General features: G+C 34.0%; 1 protein-coding gene across 6 annotated transcripts in view; it reads left to right on the top strand.

The window, feature by feature from the left end:
• LOC110023727 (dihydrolipoyllysine-residue acetyltransferase component 1 of pyruvate dehydrogenase complex, mitochondrial) overlaps positions 1 to 19,576 on the top strand; it is an 80,047-nt gene extending 60,471 nt beyond the window's left edge. For 5 of the 6 annotated variants that reach the window (XM_020723276.1, XM_020723278.1, XM_020723277.1 and 2 more), the window contains exons 11-20: positions 5,638 to 5,698; positions 5,790 to 5,834; positions 5,993 to 6,076; positions 11,667 to 11,743; positions 11,813 to 11,875; positions 17,784 to 17,854; positions 17,947 to 18,007; positions 18,098 to 18,158; positions 18,919 to 18,999; positions 19,076 to 19,576. In XM_020723276.1, coding sequence (XP_020578935.1) covers positions 5,638 to 5,698; positions 5,790 to 5,834; positions 5,993 to 6,076; positions 11,667 to 11,743; positions 11,813 to 11,875; positions 17,784 to 17,854; positions 17,947 to 18,007; positions 18,098 to 18,158; positions 18,919 to 18,999; positions 19,076 to 19,134 — 663 coding nt within the window. In that variant the 3' untranslated portion in view covers positions 19,135 to 19,576. Of the gene's footprint in view, positions 1 to 5,637; positions 5,699 to 5,789; positions 5,835 to 5,992; positions 6,077 to 11,666; positions 11,744 to 11,812; positions 11,876 to 17,783; positions 17,855 to 17,946; positions 18,008 to 18,097; positions 18,178 to 18,918; positions 19,000 to 19,075 lie in introns of those variants that run through there. The other variant, XM_020723279.1, reaches the window with a different exon arrangement.
• The last annotated feature ends 2,010 nt before the right edge of the window (positions 19,577 to 21,586 follow it).

Here is a 21,586-nt window from a genome sequence, read left to right as displayed (position 1 = left end):
CACCTTTTAATAATTTGATCACCCAAAGTCACACTTCTGTCACTAGAGCTATTACTACTAAAATTACATTCCATGTATTCAGTTTTAGTTCTACTCAAACGAAGGCCTTTAGACTCCAATGTAGACCTCCATAATTCAAGTTTTTCCTGGGCTTTTTCTCTCGTTTTATCCACGAGAAGAATATCATCAGCAAAAAAAATACACCAAGGTACTTCCTCCTGTAGATGTCCAGTAAGACCATCCATAACTAATGCAAAAAGATATGGGCTTAAAGCCGATCCCTAATGTAATCCAACAGAAATAGGAAAATATTTTGTCAATCCTCCTTCAGTTTGAACACAAGTAACAACTCTAATATACATATCTTTAATGACTTGAATATAAGTCATGATCCATCAAAATATTTCATGCATGTCAAAAATATAAAAGAAATCATGAATTGGATAAAAAATGGACAACTAAATTTGAGATAAGATTACTGGAAACTGTATTGAAATATTGCTAGCTAATAGAAAAACAGGTAATAGATGTTCAAATAGTAACATATAAAGTAGGTGCCATAAACATATAAATAAAGATAGTTCATGTAGATTTTCAATTTAATATAAACATAACCAAACAACAAATTCTTACGCCAAATTCAACTAGATTGATTGTTAACGAAATAACGAAGGTAATGAATCCTTCGCTTCGACGGTATTGTTATAAAATCCTCTGCTTTGTTGGGTCTTCAAGAAGTCTTGTGAAAACTAAATAATGACACATTCTCAAAGATTTCAGGAGTGCAGTCTAGTAGCTTAATGATTTATGCCATTAAAGGGTATGTGTGTGTTGTGCGAGTATCGGACATCATACTAGTACAAATTGTAACTAAGGGTGAAATTTTTTTACTTAAAAAATTTGGCGACAACCTTCTTTTTATTTTTAGGTTGTTGGCTTTGTTGTGCACAATGGTTGGATTGGTTTGATTCTATGTGCTGTATCTCCTGAGCCGATTTCTCGTGAACTTCACTTCAATGAGCATATTCCAGTTCAACCAAATTATGAGTGTTCCGTGTTTTAACCCAGACATTAAAACTCGTAACTACAAAACCGACAAATATCAAATCAAGTTTCTCTTCCAGCTCAGATTCTGTCATAATACCTTTTTTTTTTACATTTGACACAACCTGTATTTAAAAAGTACATTATTGACATATTATGAAAATATTGACAAATTAGTATAACTTTTTTCTACTTACCAAAGTTTCTCTCCACCATTTTTCGGATGCATCTATTATTTTTTTTATGGGATCTCAACACGTTTCAGTTGCTCGCTTTCATTCCTTCTATAGCTTCTAATTCTTTTTGAGTCGATTCCATTTGTTTTTAAAATGAGTTTTATCATATACTCTTTCTATTTTGTCATGAAATTTTTTTGTTATATTTCATGAGTCTTCCTTATTGAAATGTGTTGTGGGTTTGTTACTTAATTTGATTTTCTTTAAATATAAATCACAAAAAATATTCCTGACTTCCCTCTCCCAATCAACAGATACAACATCATCCTTTTGTTTTCTCATCTTGTGAGCCTACAATAAATTGAAGTGATGTTTCAAAATGCATGATGGTAAAAAGTGAAGATAAAATTTTGGAAAAATTTTTAAATTATGTTTATAAGTGAGAATCAATTAAGAAAAGCGTTGAAAAAATTAAAAGGGACAAGCAAGCAAAGTAGAGCCCAGTAAGTTCATTTTGTCAAAGATTTTTCCATCCATGATCACCACCTGCATTCAATTGTTAGCTAGTATATTACGAATTTGAGGTCACTATCTGACTAAGAGTATGTCGTATAGGTTTAGATAGATGGGATATAAGACAACGCTTAGGAGTAAGATCAGATTGTATCTGAAGTCGAGTGTGTCATGTTGGTTCAGATATACATAATAGAAGAAGATATGCTTAGGAGTAAGATCAAGTAGTATTTGAGGTTTACTGTCTCATGTAAATTCAAATGCACAAAATAGAGATAATATGCTTATGAGTAAAATCAATCAGGTAGTATTTGAGGTTGAGTGTATCGTGTGATTCAGATATACAAAATAGAAGACAATATGCTTAATAGTATGATCAAGAAGTATTTGAGGTTGAGTGTGTCGCATTGGTTCAGATGTATAAAATGGAAGACAATATGCAATGAACCAGTAATAAGAAATCGCCAGTAATAATTTAGATTTTAGCAACACCAATGGAATCCAATTACAATAAAGGACTTAAAATGGCTAGATGATTCACGCCTGGTAATAGGTTGAGCTTTTTGTATTTATTTTTCTACATCATAGCTCTACCAAATTTATACCTTTGAAGATTTCCAAAACAATGTAATCAACACCCACATTTTAAATAGTATATGAAGTAGTACAACATATTATCCTGAATGCACAACAATTAAACAATAATTCAGGATCTGCATTCCAATATGTATAGATGCAATGTTTGATTTCATTTCACCACTCATAGGACATTAATTTATGAAAAACAACATGGGAATTAGGTTATTGACAAGCACATAAACACATATGGACATGATGACAAAGATTCAACATGACACAAACATAGGACAATTCAATTTTGGGGGCATTTACATTCATTCCACCCAATTCTTATATATTTACATATATGATATTTATACTTTACTTTTTTACATTAATAACATCCAAATACATCATATAACATAAAAAATACCACGATTTTAACTTGAATAAGTGAAATACACTTTTTCATGCATACGTAACACGCCATGTATGTAAAAATTGAGGTTTATGTGTTAGATATGTAAATGCATAAGAATTGCGTGGTATGTAGAAATCTTGCATAAGAATTGCGTGGTTATGTAGAAATCTTCAGAATAAAGAAATACCACCCATCCAACTAAAGACTACAACTTTAACTTCATTTATCTCTAACAAAAGTTTAACCCTAAGTTGAAAAAAGCTGATCCGGAAGAAACCCTGCTCCTCCATGCTATCGGACATAAATTTTTTCACTCTGCATATCAAATTAATCCATTAAAAAAATGAAGCAATGGGACTAAAGTCATCCTTTCCATGATGAACAATGTAAGGAAAGGAAACTTCTAAGTAACAATCTTACAACAGAATTGCAATATCTTCAAATTAATCCTATCCAAAATCATAATTGACGCACCCTAAATAATAATTGATGTCTCAATGAAGGGCAACATTTCAAAAGTGGAACAAAGCCTCGATCCATAATATCCAGAGCTATAGCATGAAATACACTCAATACAACCAAGAAAAAAAAATTCATGCACAAAGCTTCAGCCGACAGTGGGGAAAAAATGCCCAAACCCTTGAGAGCTTCTACATATTACTCACATAGATCGATTGACAAAACTCATAGATCAGCCAACTAACAAATGGTGCTAGCTTTACAGAGATACATAGAAAAGATTATCTAAAAATTTTCAAATCAATCTTTACGTAAGGAAAATAAAGCTAAAATCTACATGAAGGAAGAGATGAATCGAAGACATAAAGAATGATGGGAAAGAGAATGCATGCACAGAGCTTCGGTTGACGACAGAGAAGAAAAGCCTCAAGGCATTTGTTTTGTGGATGTGTGGATATATCGAGGTTTAGATGGCTAATTTCACGAATTTACTGGGAGCAACGTCATCTTTTTTCAACTACTCTACAGAACTCATAGCGAACCACAACCCTCCATTCTCTAAACATTGTTCCTTCGATGCAATTCTCTGAAACACCGTGAAAAAGTTGCTTTCCAAATGCCACCCTCGGTGCTTTCCAAAACAGAAAACACCTAAAAAGCTGCCCCAAAGCGGGCCTTAATAAGTCACTTTTTTGAAGAGTTGTTCATGACAAAATTTTAGCATCCTGCCATCATCTTTCCTGTATAGAGGTCATTTTTTAGAGTACTTGGTTTGTCTACCATACCAAGAAAGACACTCGTATTGTAAAACACAACAGTTGTAATTTTCTAGTGCCACCATGTCAAGAATGGCGCATATAAGTTACCTTCATGAAAATTTTACAATAGATAATTTTTTTCTGTTGTGCTAAGAAAATTGCGCATGGGTTTTACCAACTCATTGTAAGACTCCCCTACGAGTTCTTCTACCACACATTCCTTGATTTTGCTTATGGCATTAAACCTTACAATCTTGATTTTAGGATTTTTAGGGTTGCAAACCTCTTTTAACCTTCATGCAAGGGATAGGTGATGATGAGATTGTGGCAAATTGACAAAGTTTTGGTGTGACCAAGAGATAATATATGTATATTTTTTTGTGTTTGTTGTTTTTAGAGAGAGAGAGGTGGAGAGGGTAGAGGTGGCTATCGAGGTTATTGTTAGAACTCTTGAGAGTTGATTAGGGAGAGAAGGGAAAAGAGGAGAGGCCTAAAATTTGAGTTGCGTGAGAGTGAGGGGTTAGTTGTTGTGTGGTGAAATTGCGTAAATTTGTTAGCGTGGACAATGACATGAGAGTTAGAGCAATCATGCGAAAAGGTGAGCCGTGTTGTTGGGGCTTGATCCGGGACAATGACGTTGTAGAGATAGTTGACAAATAGGGAGTGGAGGTTGCTATGGGTTTTTGTGTGTGGCTATCGTGAGGAGGATTTGACAAGGGAGCAGGGACTTGAGATCGGAGATGGGGAGATGGTGCTTTGTGAGGGGGTTTTTGGAGAGCTAGTAGTAGGTGGGGTGGGGATTTTTTTTCTTTTTGTAGGATTTTGTCTTAGAAATAGGAGGGGATGGTGAGGATGAGTGGGAAGCTTGGGCCTTTTGTGCAGCAATTTGGATGGGATGCATGGTCTCTATGAGGGGATTTGGCTTCGGGTGCTTTGGGACTGGGGGAGGAAAGAGTTGTGGCGAGATTGTTCGACATGTGGATAAGGGAATATTCCTGAGAGAGTGAGGGAGGGGAGTCAAAGGGGAGACCGCAAATTTGGGAGGGGATGCTCATGTGAGTGTTCTACATGAGGAGGGGAGGGATCAAAAGGGTAGGAGAAGGAGATGGGCATACCTGGGTGGTGGGAAAAAGCCAAAGTGGTTTATAGAAATTCTAAATTGATTTGATTTTTAAATAATAGTAGTAATATTATTCAATTTGTAATAAATTTATGTTAAGAGTTATTTCTTGTGCATCATCATTCCTCCCCATGTATCTTGATTTACATTTTGTCAGCCTTATAATGCATGCAAATTTATGTTTTAATCTCTTAAGACAGATAGGTCAATATAAGTGTTTTTGGTTTCTAGTAGAAATTTAGAATTTGATGATCATTAATTTATCATTCGTGTGGGTTTATTATTTGTGCAAATTTTACTTATTTTCTTGATTTCATTCAGGCTGAGTGACTGATTATTTTCATTAGTGGTTTGTGAACAATGAATTTTGACTTCATATAGTTGATGTTAATTTATCACATCATTCAATTGTATGTTAGGAAATCCTACATCCTATTATGTTTTGTTCGGTGTGACATCCTTGAGTAGTTTAAACTAAAATCAAAAGACCGGAGCTGCACTAATGCATTATTTCCTCTATTTATTTAAGTTGGATTTCATAGAACATTTGTATTTCGTTATATATCAAATTTCTTTATTTAATTGCAGGTGATAGCGAAGCGTTTGCTGGAATCAAAACAAAGCATCCCTCATTTTTATTTATCTTCAGGTTTCTCATGATCATTTGCTTTGATGAATTTCTTCTTGCTTGTGATTAACTTTTGATTTTTTTTTGCTCAATATTTATGTCTTTTAAACAGACGTAATACTGGACCCTTTACTTTCTTTCAGGACCGAACTTAAAGGCACGTAGAAGTTTGGCAATGTCCTAATTTACTGATTTATAATTTCTAATTATTGAAAAACCGGATTTACCTTCTGGTGCATTCCCCTTAATGTTCACTTATATAGTCCTAGTATTGTTCTTGTCTTTAAAAGATGGATTTCTGATTTTTTCTTGCAGAACAACATAACGTGAAAGTCTCAGTTAATGACATTGTCATAAAAGCTGTAGCACTAGCGTTGAGGAATGTTCCTGAAGCAAATGGTAAAGTTCTGAACTGGTTGTGTTTTGGAATTTTTTAGAAGGTTTAGTGATTTAAGATTTATCATTTCGTTCAAATTGATTAATGAGGTTGCTTATAACTTTGAAGTTTAACCTTTTTTTAATTAGATTTTGGCCTAGACGATTCAAATGATTACTTTTTGACTTTATCTATGCAGTCATATTTCTTTTTACCTTGCTATTTCTTTGTAAATGCCCTTGTTGTGCTCAAAACTTTACCAGATTAATTTTCCCTTTCGAAGGAAAAAAAGGAATGCTCAGATAATTTTTTGTTTTTGCAATGCTGTAAAATGTATCTGATTATTATTATACTTGCTCTTTTTATTGCTATCAGATTAAAGGCGTCTATAGCGCATGGAGTTTCTGTTTGTATAGGCTTTGATAGTTTTCAATTTTATTGCTTTATCCTAGTGGCTTAATAGGAGCCCAGTTTAGGCAATTACCTTGTCAACTAATTGATTTGATGCTGTCATTCTCATTTCTTACTACTCTAGGTAGGAAGATCTTTGTTTGAAAAGCTGTGAAGTATTTGTATGGAATAATAGTATGGATTCAGTTGAAAGATTACATTGTGATAATTATGAACTTCCTGTGTGATCAAAAAATGCCAATTGAGCTTTTGTTTTTATCCGATGTATGATCTAATATTTATATGATTCTTAAAGATATATGAAATCATACCTACCCTTAATTTCAATGATTGAAGCAGATGGCTGAATCCAATTTGAGGTTTGAACCATGCTTGTATATTTCAATGGTTATTCTTTTAACTTTGGAAAAAAAGCCAATTCTATGCATAAATGTTACATGTACTAGGATGAACTTATCGCTTTCCAGAGTATGGCAGTCTCTTTTGTTCAACTGTACTTGCGCTATGGCTAATTTTTTCTTGAACCATTGGAACATCCATCAGGCAAGTAGAAAGTTTATCGTTATTCTACTTGTGTGCGAACATTGTAATTTTTGAAATTTTGGAACAATTTGGAGTTTAATAAATTGGTTGTATTCTCTCGTGGAAGACTTGATCCACATTTCAATGAGCTTCTTCCATAAAATACTTGATCCGCATTCCACTATCGGGTGAACATTCATCATGAACAATACAACTTGATTCCCTACTCTTTGATGAACAAAAATAAGAGTACACAGACCTCCTCCGTAAAATTTAAGACATGTTTTCTTAGACCCCTGCTGATATGCTTGAGATTGGCCTTGAGATGATTATGTACTCCCTAAAAGTAGAGCTAACATTTAAATCGGTCATCAGTATAAACAAATTTTGCACCAGAGCTCCTCCAAACAAGCGAATAGAAAGTTAGCAATCTTATAGAAGCATGATTAATACAAGTGCAGCACCATGCTTAGTTGGCAAAAAAGTTAGTGGAGCATGGAGGATGTGTGTTGTTTACACCAACCTTAATAAAGTCTGCCTAAAGGATAATCTTTCTCGCTCTTGTATAGATCAACTTGTTTTGTCACATCAGGGCTCCAAATATTTAGTTTTTAGATGCATACTTCGGTTATAACCAAATAAAGATGAATCCAAAAAATAAGGTCATATCCTTTAAAATAGATAAAAAATTATATTGTTATCAAGTAATGTTGTTTGGGTAGTGCAACCCTCCAACGTCTCTTGAATAGAGCTTTAAAAAATTTCATTAGGTGTACTATATGTCAATAACATGCTGGTAAAAAGCCTACAAACGTCCCAAAATATCATCCATTTTGAAAATAGTTTCAACTTTTTCGACGTTACAGCATAAGCCTCAACCTAGTCAAGAAAGGATGGTTCAACAACCTATCTACTATGTTAGCAAGTTCCCTCATGACATGAAAAATCACTACCCGTTTGCTGGCAAAATTACATTAGTCATAATATTCTCAATGCGAAGGTTGCATTTGTATTTTCAAGCTCACGTTATAAGAGTCTATACACAACTCCCACTAAAAATTATCATACAAAAATTAGAAGTATCATGAAGGTTGATTAAATGTTCAATAAAATTAGGAGAGTTTGACATTCACTACTTATCTCGACCAAATATTAAATCACAAATACTCGTTGAGAGTTTTACATTCACTACCTATCTCGACAAAATATTAAATCACAATTACTAGTTGCCTACCTCTTGCGTTGTTCAAATACTAGTTTACATTCACGTCTCATATATATAGCTTACCTTCTGAGTTGCCCCTACTGAGGGAGGTTCAACATATCAGATATGAGGAGCTTTTGAGCTACTTTTGAAAGTCCATGTGGAGTCATTTGGGTATTAAATTAAGTTCAGAAGTGTACTCATCGATAGATGAGCAGACAGGAGGGATGACTCATAGTGTTCAAAAGCACCTTAAGAGCTTTGCGGGAAAGAACATTTTTCAATGGTATTCGAGTCCTATCAAAGAAGAAGAAGAGGTCTCTCTTGAGGGGTTGCTCATGAGAGCGGCTGAGTTTGCTATAGATCTCATCTTATAGTTGATTTCTCTTCACATACTTGTTTAATTGGAGCACTAGAAGTGGGAGGAGTTTACAGGCTCAAGACTTGGTTTATGAAAATTCTCGTTTATCTATAGTGCCAGCTCAGATTGTGCCAAAAGAGAATGAATACTTATTCTACTAGGATTACTTTGGAATGAGAACGCCTACATGACTTTATAGAGAGAGTACACCATTTTATCTATCTTCAACTGGGCAGCCTATTGCCATACCACGAGAGAAAGAAGCTTCGACGGATGAAGTCAAAGCTCCTCTAATCCCGTGAGACTGATGTGGGAGTGTTGTGTACTAAAGCGCCGTATGCGATCCCGCATGCACGGGCCAGATAAGGAAACCTTCTGCAACCACGCGGGCTATAGATTTCACACCTGGGTTGAATCGGTCCAGGTTTTGTCGCTATTGTGGAGTTTAGATCCACTTCATATTATCATATATTTGTGCTTTTGATGTTCTAGGCTTATTTTTTTCGTTTATTTTGCTCCGGACTACTGCCGGCGTCTCAAATTTTCGTTTGAGGGCCGTATCCAAGAGACGAGGGGTGCTCCAACTTTATATTGTGCCCAAGGTGGTGACTATTCTCCCCTACTCTTCCTCCGCATCCTTCCCTTCGTCGTCGCTGATGCCTTCCCTGCTGTATCAGCCCGGAAACAACCCTCTTGGTTGTTCTCCCTGCAGTTTCCCTGCCTTTCAGAAGCCAACCACCTGCCATACTGGTTGCAACCCTGCTTTAACATCCTAGCTCCTTCTTCCACTTTTTCCCAGCCTTTTGTCTCCCTGCCGCAGTCCTGGAAATTCCTTGCCTTGCTGTCCACTGTTGTTCTAGCCACCTGAACCACATCCCAGCAGCCTAGCTGCTGTTCGAGCTCTTCCCCTGCACTGTCATTGCTGTTCAAGCTTCTCAAAATCATTTCCCATGTCACCTTGCTGCTGTTCCAGCCGCCGGAACCACCTCCTTGCAGCCTAGCTGCTGTTCCCATAGCTTTATGACTTCAGGCATTACCGGATATAGAAAATTACTGATAGATTCAGTAAATCTAAAGGATTTAAAATACGTCAGCTCCTCATGTGCCAATTCTATATTTTGTAAGACATAGTTATGGTCTTAAGAAATTCAGCTTATTAAGCATTTAGAGAGGTATTTGTGCATCACTGAGTTCATTGAGCTTGTTAAGCTTGTAACACCAAGCACATGCTCATTAATTTGCACTTCTTCTTATTTTGTTAGAGGGCGGACTCATCAATTTGCCTCTGTAGCTGGAAACTCACCTGTTTTAGTCATAAAAATAGCCTTTTTATTTGTTATTTCCTGTCCTTAATTAAGGATATCCGGCTTGTGGCATGAACATCTCAAGGAGAACTACAATTTTTTCAATAAGTTGTCAATATCTTATGCTCTCGTCTCAAACATGTTTTAGCACCTCTTTGTTGGCACTTATGTTGCATAGTCTTACAAATAGTTATTTATTTTATTAATATTGTTGTTGTTTCAATTAAAACTGTAATTGCTGGGTCCCAAGCCTCAGATGTGAAAAGTGAAGGGCTGTGTTAGATAGTCAACAACCAATGTAAAATTTATCAAAAAGTATGACATGATTTTTTTAGATTCTTGTGTAAATGCTAGGGCAACCCCTGGAAGCGACGTGCTGTATAACCTGAATACAATGAAAATTTTGCAAGGGCTGCTATGCCGACGCCCGTGTGTAGCATCAAATAAACGCGTGTTCCCACATTACGGACGAATGCATGTAAAGAAGTTAGTTCGTGAAACTAATATTAGAATATAATCTTGGAATATAGATACTCTCATTGTTAAATTAATGGATTTAGTTGATATTATGGTTCATAGGAAGATAATTATCTTATATATTCAAGAAACTAAATAAGTTGGAGAAAAGGCTAAGGCGATTGATAGTATAGGTTTTGAACTTTTGTATTTAGGTAGTAGTCACACTAGAAGTCTAATTGTAGATAAGCGTTTGAAAGATAATGTTGAAAAGGGACAATTTAGTTGCTTGAGATTAAAATGTATTTCAGTTTATGATGATTTTCATTCATTCTATTTGTGAAACAAAGAAACATTATATTTGATTGGTTTTTTGAGTTTAAACCAATGCCGGTTTCTCATTATATCCAGTTAAATTATGGAGTCTGCCAATTTCATCATTTATGAAAATATTTTGGAAGATTTACATACACACGACACAATTGTTATGTATTTGCATATCTAACACAAACTATGATTTTACATTTATGTCATTTACCTGTGCTAAAAAGGTGTGCTTCACTTTTGCACTGTTAGTAATAGTGGTATTTTGATGTAATGTGAAAGATTGTGTTATCAGTGTTAAAATTGAACTTTAAGTGTTTAATACATAAATACATTACAATTGTGTTGTATGTATGTAAATGCCCCAAACATTTTTTTGTATCTAAAACCGGTCAAATTGCTTTGAATATTAGTTAACTTTTGACGTGGTCTACATATAATTCTGTGGTACAACCACATCACATCACATTGATGCAACTTAGCAGCCCTCAGCCATGCATACGAGACATATGGATTTTCCACAAGGAATGCTTATCTTGCCTTTGCATATGAGACACATCTGATATGGTTTATGCCGATTAGTTAACTAAAATAATGATGGCTGACTTTGGAAATTTTTGAGTTCATCCTTTGTTGGGCGTGATCATTTATGCTACGTTTTTCTACAATATTTTTTTGGAAGGTTTACCTATATACCACTCAACTCTCATGTATTTACATTTCTAAAGCCTGAACTTCAATTTTTACATAACTCCACCTTCCATATGCATGAAAAGGTATATTTTACTTTTAAAAGTTAAAGTGGTGATATTTTTTATGTGATATCAAAGATTTGAGTGTAATAAATGTAAAATTTAAGTTTAGGTGTTAGATATGTAAATACTTAAGAATAAGGTGGTATGTATGTAAAGGCCCTTTTTTTATTTTACATTGTGATATTGCATCTATCAATGCCTGTCTATCCTTTAGCTGAATGACGTAGTATATCCTTTTTGATTAACATTTTGGGCATTGTTTTTTCTATCTGGCAGCTTATTGGAGCGATGAGAAGGGTGAGGCCATCATATCCAGCTCCATTGACATATCAATTGCGGTGGCTACAGAGAAGGTATTTTTTTTCCCGAACTTACCTGAAAATTTGTTATGCTGTACCCCTGATAGACTTTCTGAGATGCAGGGCTTAATGACGCCAATTATAAGGAATGCAGACGAGAAGACATTATCAACCATATCCTCAGAGGTATGTTAAAAAGCATTCTGTAAACTGCTATGTAGTCTGAAGCAATTGTTTTCTCTATAACACAGACGATTATACTGGCAATCCGCAGAATTTTAACAAAATGGAATATTTACATACATACCACATAATTCCTATGAATTACATATCTAACACCTGAACTTCAATTTTTACATACATGCCACCTTGCCTATGCATGAAAAGGTGTATTTCACTTTTAAAAGTGGTATTTTTGATTTGATAGGAAAGATTTGGTGGTTTTATTGTAAAAATCAAATTTTAGGTGTTTGACATGTAAATACGTTGGAATTGGGTGGTATGTATTTAAATGACCTTAAAAAATTGGTTACAATGCACAGCTGTAGTTTGAATTACTGTATACATCTTTCATTGATATTTTCTAGGATCCACATGGAATACCTTTTGAGATTAAGTATGGGGATACTGCAATTGTTTTGGTTAATATATCTTTTGATTGATTTTTGTAGATTAAGATGATATAAAATTATTGGATAAGTATTTTTGATACTATATTTTAGAACAAAGAAGATATTCATGATCATGCTAATTATAATATAATCAAACTTCTATCTGATACAATGAAACTATGGGAGAGTGATGAGTAGCAGGATGCTTCTTTAGGATTATTTAGAATCATTTTGATGTTATTTTATTATAATTAATTGGAAATATAACGTTAATGTTGAGGAGTTGATCTCTCATGTTCATTCTTTATATGTTTTGTTCATAGTTATCCGTTTTTAGTTTATTTGACTACCATTATAAAGAAAACATCCTTTAGGATGCATTGCATTATTGATTATAAATTGAATTACAGCGCTCTCCTTTATTTTCTCCCCTCCTCCAAGGCTTTTCTGTGTCCTCAAATTAGGACTTCTTTTTTTAAAATTGCTTCAATCCCTCCTCTTACTGCTCTTTCCCATACCCTCACCTTTTTTTCTCTCTCCTAATTATTGACTCAAGGCATACAAAACATATTAAACAACCCATTCTATCCTTGTATGCATTACAATTGGCCACTCTCTTCAGTCAAAATCTCTTCAGAAATTAAACTTATTTCTCTACTGGCAATATGCTGGAAGGAAAAAGGAATCCACGCATCTGTATGAGAATATTTAGACTTAAATCAAGAAACATTGAAACCTTAATTAGGGTTTTGAAATCAAAGCTCCATCAAATTTTGATATCAGAGCCACCATCTTTTATTTTAATTTCTGTTAGAGCTAAACAATCCTACTTTATAACTAGATGATTCATACCTTAAGAAGGATTGCATTGTATTTTTTTCATGCAAAGAAAATTTTTTTATAATATGATGGTTCCCTTCTCTACCTCCTCTTCATGATTCCACTCTTCTATTTGGTTATATTGAAATTTATTCCATACTAAATTAGACAGCCTAATACACTTTTACCCTATTCAAGAATTTGGTTTTATCTCTGTGATTTTTTTGTCATAACTGCTTTTGTTGTTGTTGTTGTTGTTTTTGCTGTTTGCTCATTAGTGATCGTTTAGGCATATGCTAGTTAGATTTGCTAGTAATGATCTTGAAAGTTGTTAATGACTTGGGATAAAATCTTATATCAAATAATTTTTTTGATAGCCAACTTTTAAAAAGATAAATAGAAGGAAAATAAAATGAAACTTTGAATACAACAACAACAACAACAAAGCCTTAATCCCCCTATGTGGGATCGGCTACATGAATCATTTTCTCCATTGCGTCCTATTTAGTGTCATATTTTCATTTAGTTCTAATAAAATAAGATCATTTTTCATACAACAAGCCCAAGCCTTCCTAGGTCTACCTCTACCTTTCTTAACATAAGTCGAATCTAAAACATTTACTCTCTTAATCAGATCATCATATGGTTGACGTTTAATATGATCAAATCATCTAAAATGAAACTTTGAATAGAAAAAAAAAGAAAAAAATCCTATACCTCTTAACTTTGAAACAGCTATGAAAAAAAGGAAAACAAAATGAAACTTTAACTTGAAACAAAAAAGGAAAAATTCCATACCAACCCAAACTGTTTTACTCAAGATTTATTCTTATTATAAATTAAGCTCGCTTCGTAGGCTAGCCATTCATGTTGACATTTATAAGAAATTATGAAATTTTATGATAAAATTTCACTGCCTACTCAAAGGACCCAGTATAACCTTACATAAAAGAACTGCTCAACAACTTGGATTTAAGCAAGGGTTGGTTTTAAAACTGGAACAAGTGAGGGCGAGGATGTATACATTTCATTTATAGATACGCCTATTATGAACTTTGGAGGCTCAAAAGTACTTCTACATGATATTAGATACTCAATATTTGAAGTCGGATTAATATTTATGTTTGTAGGAAAATCAATAACATATGAATTTGGCTATGTTTTCTAAGAATTTTGAAGGAGTTGCAAGAGACTTGACCATGAAGTTTTGTAAATGTGCTGCGCCAGATGCATGCAAGGCAAATACAAACTACATATAATTACCTTAACTTTATTCTGGAGATGCCTATGAGCATTGGCCATAGTTTTATACTTTTCACTTTGTACATCAATTCCTTGCATAAGCATCAAATTGCAGTTTATGCGCACACTCACTTAATGATGCATCATAATCATAATATGCATGCATGAATAATGATATTAGATTTATAGGTTTCCTAAATTGTGTTAACTTGGAATCTATAGGCCTTCCATGTTTTTACATAAGTGTGCAATGTAACAACATTCCCCATTCAAGAAGTTTGAAAGTTACTTCAGTTTTAATGACATCTTTTCTAAGTTCAGACCAATGGAATAATACTTGACCAGGAAATTGTCTTATCACGTCTTACATGATCTGCTAATCCTCCAACATGAAAAGCACGCAAGCAATAAATTTTTGCTGGGAATAAAAATTCATAATTTGCTCTTTCAAGAGTAATTCACCACATATTTAATCTGAAGTTAATAAAATTTTATTTTCTTTTAGATAATGATAGGCGATGAAAGCCAGGACATGCTGGATACTAATCATTTATTTTCCTAAAACCAAATACTTTCACAATCATAGTACTTTGTATGATAAAAAATTTAACTTGTTGCATCAACAACTTTATTCTTGGCTCTAGTATGTTTAAGAATAAAAGAATATTTTTACACAAAGGCACATTTTTCACAGTAGATATTTAACATTTTTTGGGATTGGAAGTACAGTAGTGCTTGATGGTAAGAATATAGGATAAATTCTTGGTGAGAAGGTAAATGATACTAATGTCGTAAGGCTTATATCACACCATAAAGCTCTTTTTTATAATTAATTTTTTTTCTACTTTCATTTAGGGTCGATTTGGGGCAGCTGCAACTTATCCAACTTCTACTGTTAATCTGCTGATGAGCAGCTGATCCGAATAAGCTGGCTTGTTGTTTGGTTTGCGCGTTTGAAAAACAACTTATTCTGGATAAATGACCACTCTGCCTCTGTTTTGGATAAACTGTTTAGTTGTTTGGTTTGTGCATTTCGTAAACAACTTATTCTCTGATTTTTTTAGTTGAATGAATAATCTGTCACGCATAGTTTGTTATTTTCTCAAATTTCAAGACATGAAAATGCAAAAGAGTTGAATTACATTTATATAACTCAAAAAATTCTGATTACATTAAATAAGCACAGTGACATATACGAAAGTGAAGTACACATTCACACACTAATATGAATTATAATGAGACCAAAAAAAAAAGAAAAAATAACATGTCACTCGTTAGCCACCAAACACCTCCAGATTCACCGCTAAGATCACATGAATCGTTCAAAATCAAGAAGCGTTTCGGCGAAATGGAGGCGAGGAGGGAGGAGCAGAGCAGGGGGAAGAGAATCCTTACCTGCGGAGCGACTTCAGGGGAGGATCGACACCAAGAGTTTAAAGAAGGTTAGGGATCAGACTTTTTGCGAGGGTAGCTCCGTAAATGCTTTGAGCCCGAATGCTGATCCCGGGGATATACCCGCGGTCCGCATGTAATACAAAATAGAGAACACCATTTTCTGAAACGCTACTGAAATGCTAGAAACAAACATTAAGGCGGCGTTTTCAAAATGCCACCGCACTTTTAAGCTACGCCAAACGGGTCCTTAGCTCTCACTGAAGTACATGATTGGATGATTTTTCTAACTTAATGCATCACCAATCCCTAAAAACATAATCATGATACACGAAAGACTATTATAAAATCACAAAGCTTATGCATGATGGTACCATCAACCTAGCTTTAAAAGGTTAAATGCTTTAGTAGCACTTGTATTCTATTTGAATTTGCCCTCTTCCATTGAAGATTTTATAATGGACATGTAGCCTTTCATAAAACGAGTTTAGAAGGTGGGCAATCTATTGAAACTTTGGAATTAGAAATGGATTTCCGGAGAGCAATAGCCTTAACTTTTCATGGATCAACTTCTAATGATCATTTGGAGGAAACCTAAAACTAAGAAGTGCAACTGGCTTTCAAAAAAGTGTCCCCAAAAAAGATATGTTTGCGATGTCTCTTGTGCGCTAAATTGTGCATCATCAAGATAAATGGCTAAAATCTTACAAATAAATGGGCGGAGAACTTGATACATAATTCTCCTTATAAGTATGGAATGTGACCAAATAGCATCACTGCCCATTCGCACTAGCTATAAAATGTCTGAAAAACAATCTTTTACTCATCCTTATGATAATCAAATTCACTGGTACTCAATACCCACTTATATGATCAATCTTTTAGAAGAATATCATCCAAATGATAAAGTAGGAATCTATTTCTAATTATAATTTTGATGATGGCTCTGCTATAGATGCACATTCTACATAGTCATTTTTTTAACGTAGAAACTCAAACGTTGATGCCTAAACCTTTTTGGTAGAAGACCATCAACCTGATTTATAAGGTTCATTTTATAGTGGAGATTATTTAATAGCTGTGATTCTATAATAGATCATGTTGGCCTTCATATGTACCTCATAACACAATTCAATCAAGCATAATAAAGGTGGCAGACGAAAAACATGAATTTACATAATTTATTTGGGAATAACATGAGTGTGATCAAAATCATCTAACTATCGTTTGTTTCTAATTGGTCATTGGTGCTATTAGTCGTTGTGGAGTGGCTAAGGAGCTTCTAGTTACATTTGGATTACCTCGAAGATTATCATTAAGTTCATTTTCATTTGTATTCATTATAATGTATACAAATTTTCTATGATAGAGCGCTTAGATTTAGCCTACTGAATGCAAATTATATGATATCCAATTTTAATGGCATGTTTTTAACAATTATTAGTTAAATTTACTAGTTGATAAAAATACTTTACTGTGATAGGTTTCAATATTTTGGGTGTATTATGTCAAATAAGAAGTATATAGGTGTAAATAACATCTAAAGGTAATGCTAGACAGGTTAAATGAAGGAAGGTTTATCTTGCTTATGATGTTAAGGCAAATTTTATAAAGCACAATTATTTGGTTTATGCTATATAGATCTAAGTATTAAACTCTAAAAAAAATGTCAAGAATAAAATATGATAAAAATGAGAATGCTAGGATCACAATGAAATTAGAAATTCTCAAATTATTGAAGCAACATCTATGAAGGTTTTGAAAGTTGAAAATAGACTTGAAAGGTTTGGGCATTTATCAAAGGCTAGAAAACACCCATCATATATGTTTTTTTTTTAATTGCATTTTTTGCATGATTTAAATATAATATTACATAAATTTGCATCCAACATGTATGTTGACAAAATAAATGTTGGGGAATTTTGGTGTCAAGGGAATAAGACCTGAGGTGTGATGCCGATATAAATCGTTCAAAATGAATTGCAAAGAATAATTGTTGGTGAGTACTTAATTATGGTGTTTACCTACAGGTTAAAGAATTGGCTGAGAAGGCACGTAATGGAAAACTTAAACCTGAGCAGTTTCAAGGTGGGACTTTCAGGTGCGTACGCCACACATCAATTTCTCTAGTGATCTTTCTCTGTTATTTTTTGAATAATTGTATATGCTCATCCCTTTTGTTCGTAAAAGCAGCATATCAAATCTGGGAATGTTTCCTGTAGACCACTTTTGCGCGATTATAAATCCTCCACAGGTTTCTCTCTCTCTCTCTCTCTCTCTCTCTGCCCCTCCAATTTTGGAATGTTCCTCATAACTAATTATATTTACTGATATGTTTCTATAGGCATGCATTCTTGCTGTTGGTCGAGGTTTTCAGGTTGTTGAGCCTGTCAGTGGCAGTGATGGTATGCACTACTGTTGATTGTATGTACCATGTCTTGTTTCATACCTTATTTAAAAAGGCTTTTGAGGCTTATGCCTCAAGGTGCGCCTCAGGTTCTTCAAACTGGGGCACAAAAAGCCTCGAGGCTTAAGTCTCACCGTTGCCAGTGAGATTTGTGCCTTTTTCATCCGAGGCATACACCTCAAGGCATGAGGCAATGCAATCATGTTATGCATTAAAATATATTATATTATGTTGTTAATCTATGTCATCTTATATTATATTTAATATATTGATACAATGCTTCGGAAACGACAAGAGATAATTTAAGTAGGATTATTAGATTATATTATTAATTTATTTTTTTATTTAAAACTATATTGAATATTAGATTTATTTATTTTAGAAGAAAATTGTAATGAAGAAAATTTTCAAGTTGTAGATGAGACATAATTAGATGATAATAAAATAATGATAATTCTTTTGAAGATGTTGAAAGGATGAGGCTACTATGGATTTTAAATCTCATGGAATATGTAAATTTTAACTGAATGTTTATGTAGGATTACATCTCAAATTTTATTTTATATCAATATTTAAGATTAAGCTTTGTGATTTATTTTTATGATAATAAATTAAATCATCATATTAATGATTTATATATTTTTGTAAATTTTTTTTAAAATTTTATGAGTTCTTTAGACTTGTGCATCGATCCACCTCTGAGACTACTGAAAGTTTTGTAGGCTTCTGATGAGTACATATTTTATCTTACATTGCAGGAATAGAGAAGCCTGGAGTGGTGACAAAGATGAGCTTAAAACTGTCGGCTGATCATCGTGTCATTGACGATGTGGTCGGAGGTAATTTTCGATTTTCTAGTTTTCTTTTTTTTGTTTAATATTAATTATACAACTATTTATTCTTGTTTATTTGCAGGCAAGTTTCTTGGAGCGTTGTCATCCAACTTCAGGGACTTGAGAAGGCTGTTATTATAAGCAGCAATCTGAGGTGCAGATTGGACCAACTATGCAGTCTATATTAATTTCAAATACATGCATAATGTCAGAATGATAGCTCTCGCCTTTTTATGCCGGGATTTTGTAGCTGCATCATATGAAACTCGTTTTTTTTTTTCTTATTTATGTTGGATACATTTACATTTTTTTCTTCATGGTTGTTTGGTGTATTATTCACCCCAAGCTTCTCAATTTTGCACAATTTGCTTTATATTTTCTGAATAATGTCTTTACCTTGTCTGCTCTACTTAGACGGCCATGGAAGAACTGCAGAACATCTTGTATTATTTTTCCATATACATAAATATGTTTAGAATGTTCCAAACATTTGTGGAATGTTGGAGGATTCAAGGAATTCAAACATTGTTCAAGTTATAATTTCTGAAATTGTTTTCAGTGTGATTAGTAAATTGGGATTGTTAAGGCTGTGGGGTGATGGGCAATATTTATAATGGTACAATGTTTAGCACGTTTGTTAATCAGCTTTGATCTTTGAAAAGGGTAATGTATATTTGGAATTATAATCATGTCTGATTGTTTAAGTTTTCTGTGGGGATATATACATTATTTATTTCTAAATAAATAAGAAGCTATTAAATTTAGAGTGCGTTCGGGGCAGCGGATAAGCTGCTTATCCTGAACTGCGGTGGGGTTCGACCCGTAGCCTACGTTTAGTGTAAAAACCTAAACATGGTTTTGGATAAGTTGGCGAAACAAGCGAATCAATTGATACAGTGGCGTTTTGAAAATGCCGCTCGCAGTTATAAGTTGCCCAAACGGGCCCTTGTTCTCCTGAAATTTTAAGTATAATATTTTAAACTAGACATAATTACATTAAAACATATTTTAATGTATTTGATTACAATATAATATATGTTTTAAAATAATTTTGACATTAAATTAAAAAAAAAAAAGTGCAAAAGGCAATTGAAGGCATCAAGTAGTGGAAAAATCTTGAGGGCTAGCGTGATGCTGTCTTCTAATGGTAAAAATTAGAAAACTGTTTTTATTGACTAGTTTTTTAGAGAAATTTGCTCAGAAGCTCTCTACGGATCAAACTAATATTATTTTTAATTGAAGTGTTAACTATAATTGAACACAATTATATCAGTTCTAATGAAATTTGAATAAGGTTCAAATAAGATTAATTAAGAGAGATATATTTTGTTTGAACTTGTTTGGAGATAAGAAAAATGCTATTAAAAAAGGATAAGGACCATATTAAAATATCGATCAAATAAATAGCATTTGAATGTCATTTAACAGCAATTGATTCCTAAATAACAATTATATGAATGATTAATTTATACAGCACAAACATAATAGTTATAACACCATAGATTATAAGATAAAGATAATATAATAATTAAAAAAATATGATATAGGGAAAAGCTACCAAAATCATTATGACACGATAATTTATAAGGAAATAAGCATAATATTAAATTTAGGTTATAACACATCATATTGATAAGCATTATCTCATGATTTGATTAGAGTCCAAGTGAGCCTAGATCATGTACTTACAATATAGTAAGAAGCTTTTGAGATATAGTTTAGGAGACCAAATGATCTCCAAATATAAGAAATTTATAGTCAAATTGAGTGTCTTAACAAGATGAATCTAACAAACTTAAGATCCCTTAATTTTTTGCATCATTAAGACACATAAATATACATAAAACACCATTTGATCAAAGGGATCAATCTAGGACGTACAGTGGAGTAGTTCAGATTCATTCATTATTTACAGAGTATGTCACTAATAAAATCTATAAATAAACCCTCACTCTTTTAATGAACTAGATCTGAAGAAAAAGGTTGAAGGTGCTTCAAGCTCTTGTGAGTTCTCGAGCTCCACCATCGCCTTCAAGTTAATGCCATCGTCGGGACACTGTTGCCCTGCCACCATTGTCAACGTCGTTAGACCACCGCCAGACTAACGTTGTCAAGCCACCATCATCATCACCAGATCACCACCTTCTGGCCACCGTCACCGTCGGACTACCACTACCTGAATGCTACCATCTTCACCACTGAACCACCATTGTCTGCCCACCGCCATCTTCGGACCCTTGTTACCCTCCCATCATTATCAACATCACTGGACCACCGCTCTATAGGCACTATAATCATCATCACTGAACCATGGTCATTTGGCCAACATCATCGTCAGACCACCATCGCCTAGCCACCACCACTATCAATGCTGATTCACCTTTGTCTGGCCACCGCCATCACCTAACCACCATTGATCTACCACCACCATCATCATCATAGGACCACCATTGCCATTGTCAGACCAATACGGGTTGGCCAGTACCGTCTCCACTGTCGGACCACCATCATCTAGTTATTGTCAATGTCAGACCATCGTTGCCCAACCGCCGTTGTTGCCATCGGCAGATCACCGTTACTGTTGTCAGACCAT

Source organism: Phalaenopsis equestris, unplaced genomic scaffold (assembly GCF_001263595.1).
Source record: "Phalaenopsis equestris unplaced genomic scaffold, ASM126359v1 Scaffold000228, whole genome shotgun sequence".
Taxonomy (NCBI): domain Eukaryota; kingdom Viridiplantae; phylum Streptophyta; class Magnoliopsida; order Asparagales; family Orchidaceae; genus Phalaenopsis; species Phalaenopsis equestris.
The sequence above is the reverse complement of the archived record's forward strand: the minus strand, read 5'-3'. Positions and strand labels throughout refer to the sequence as shown.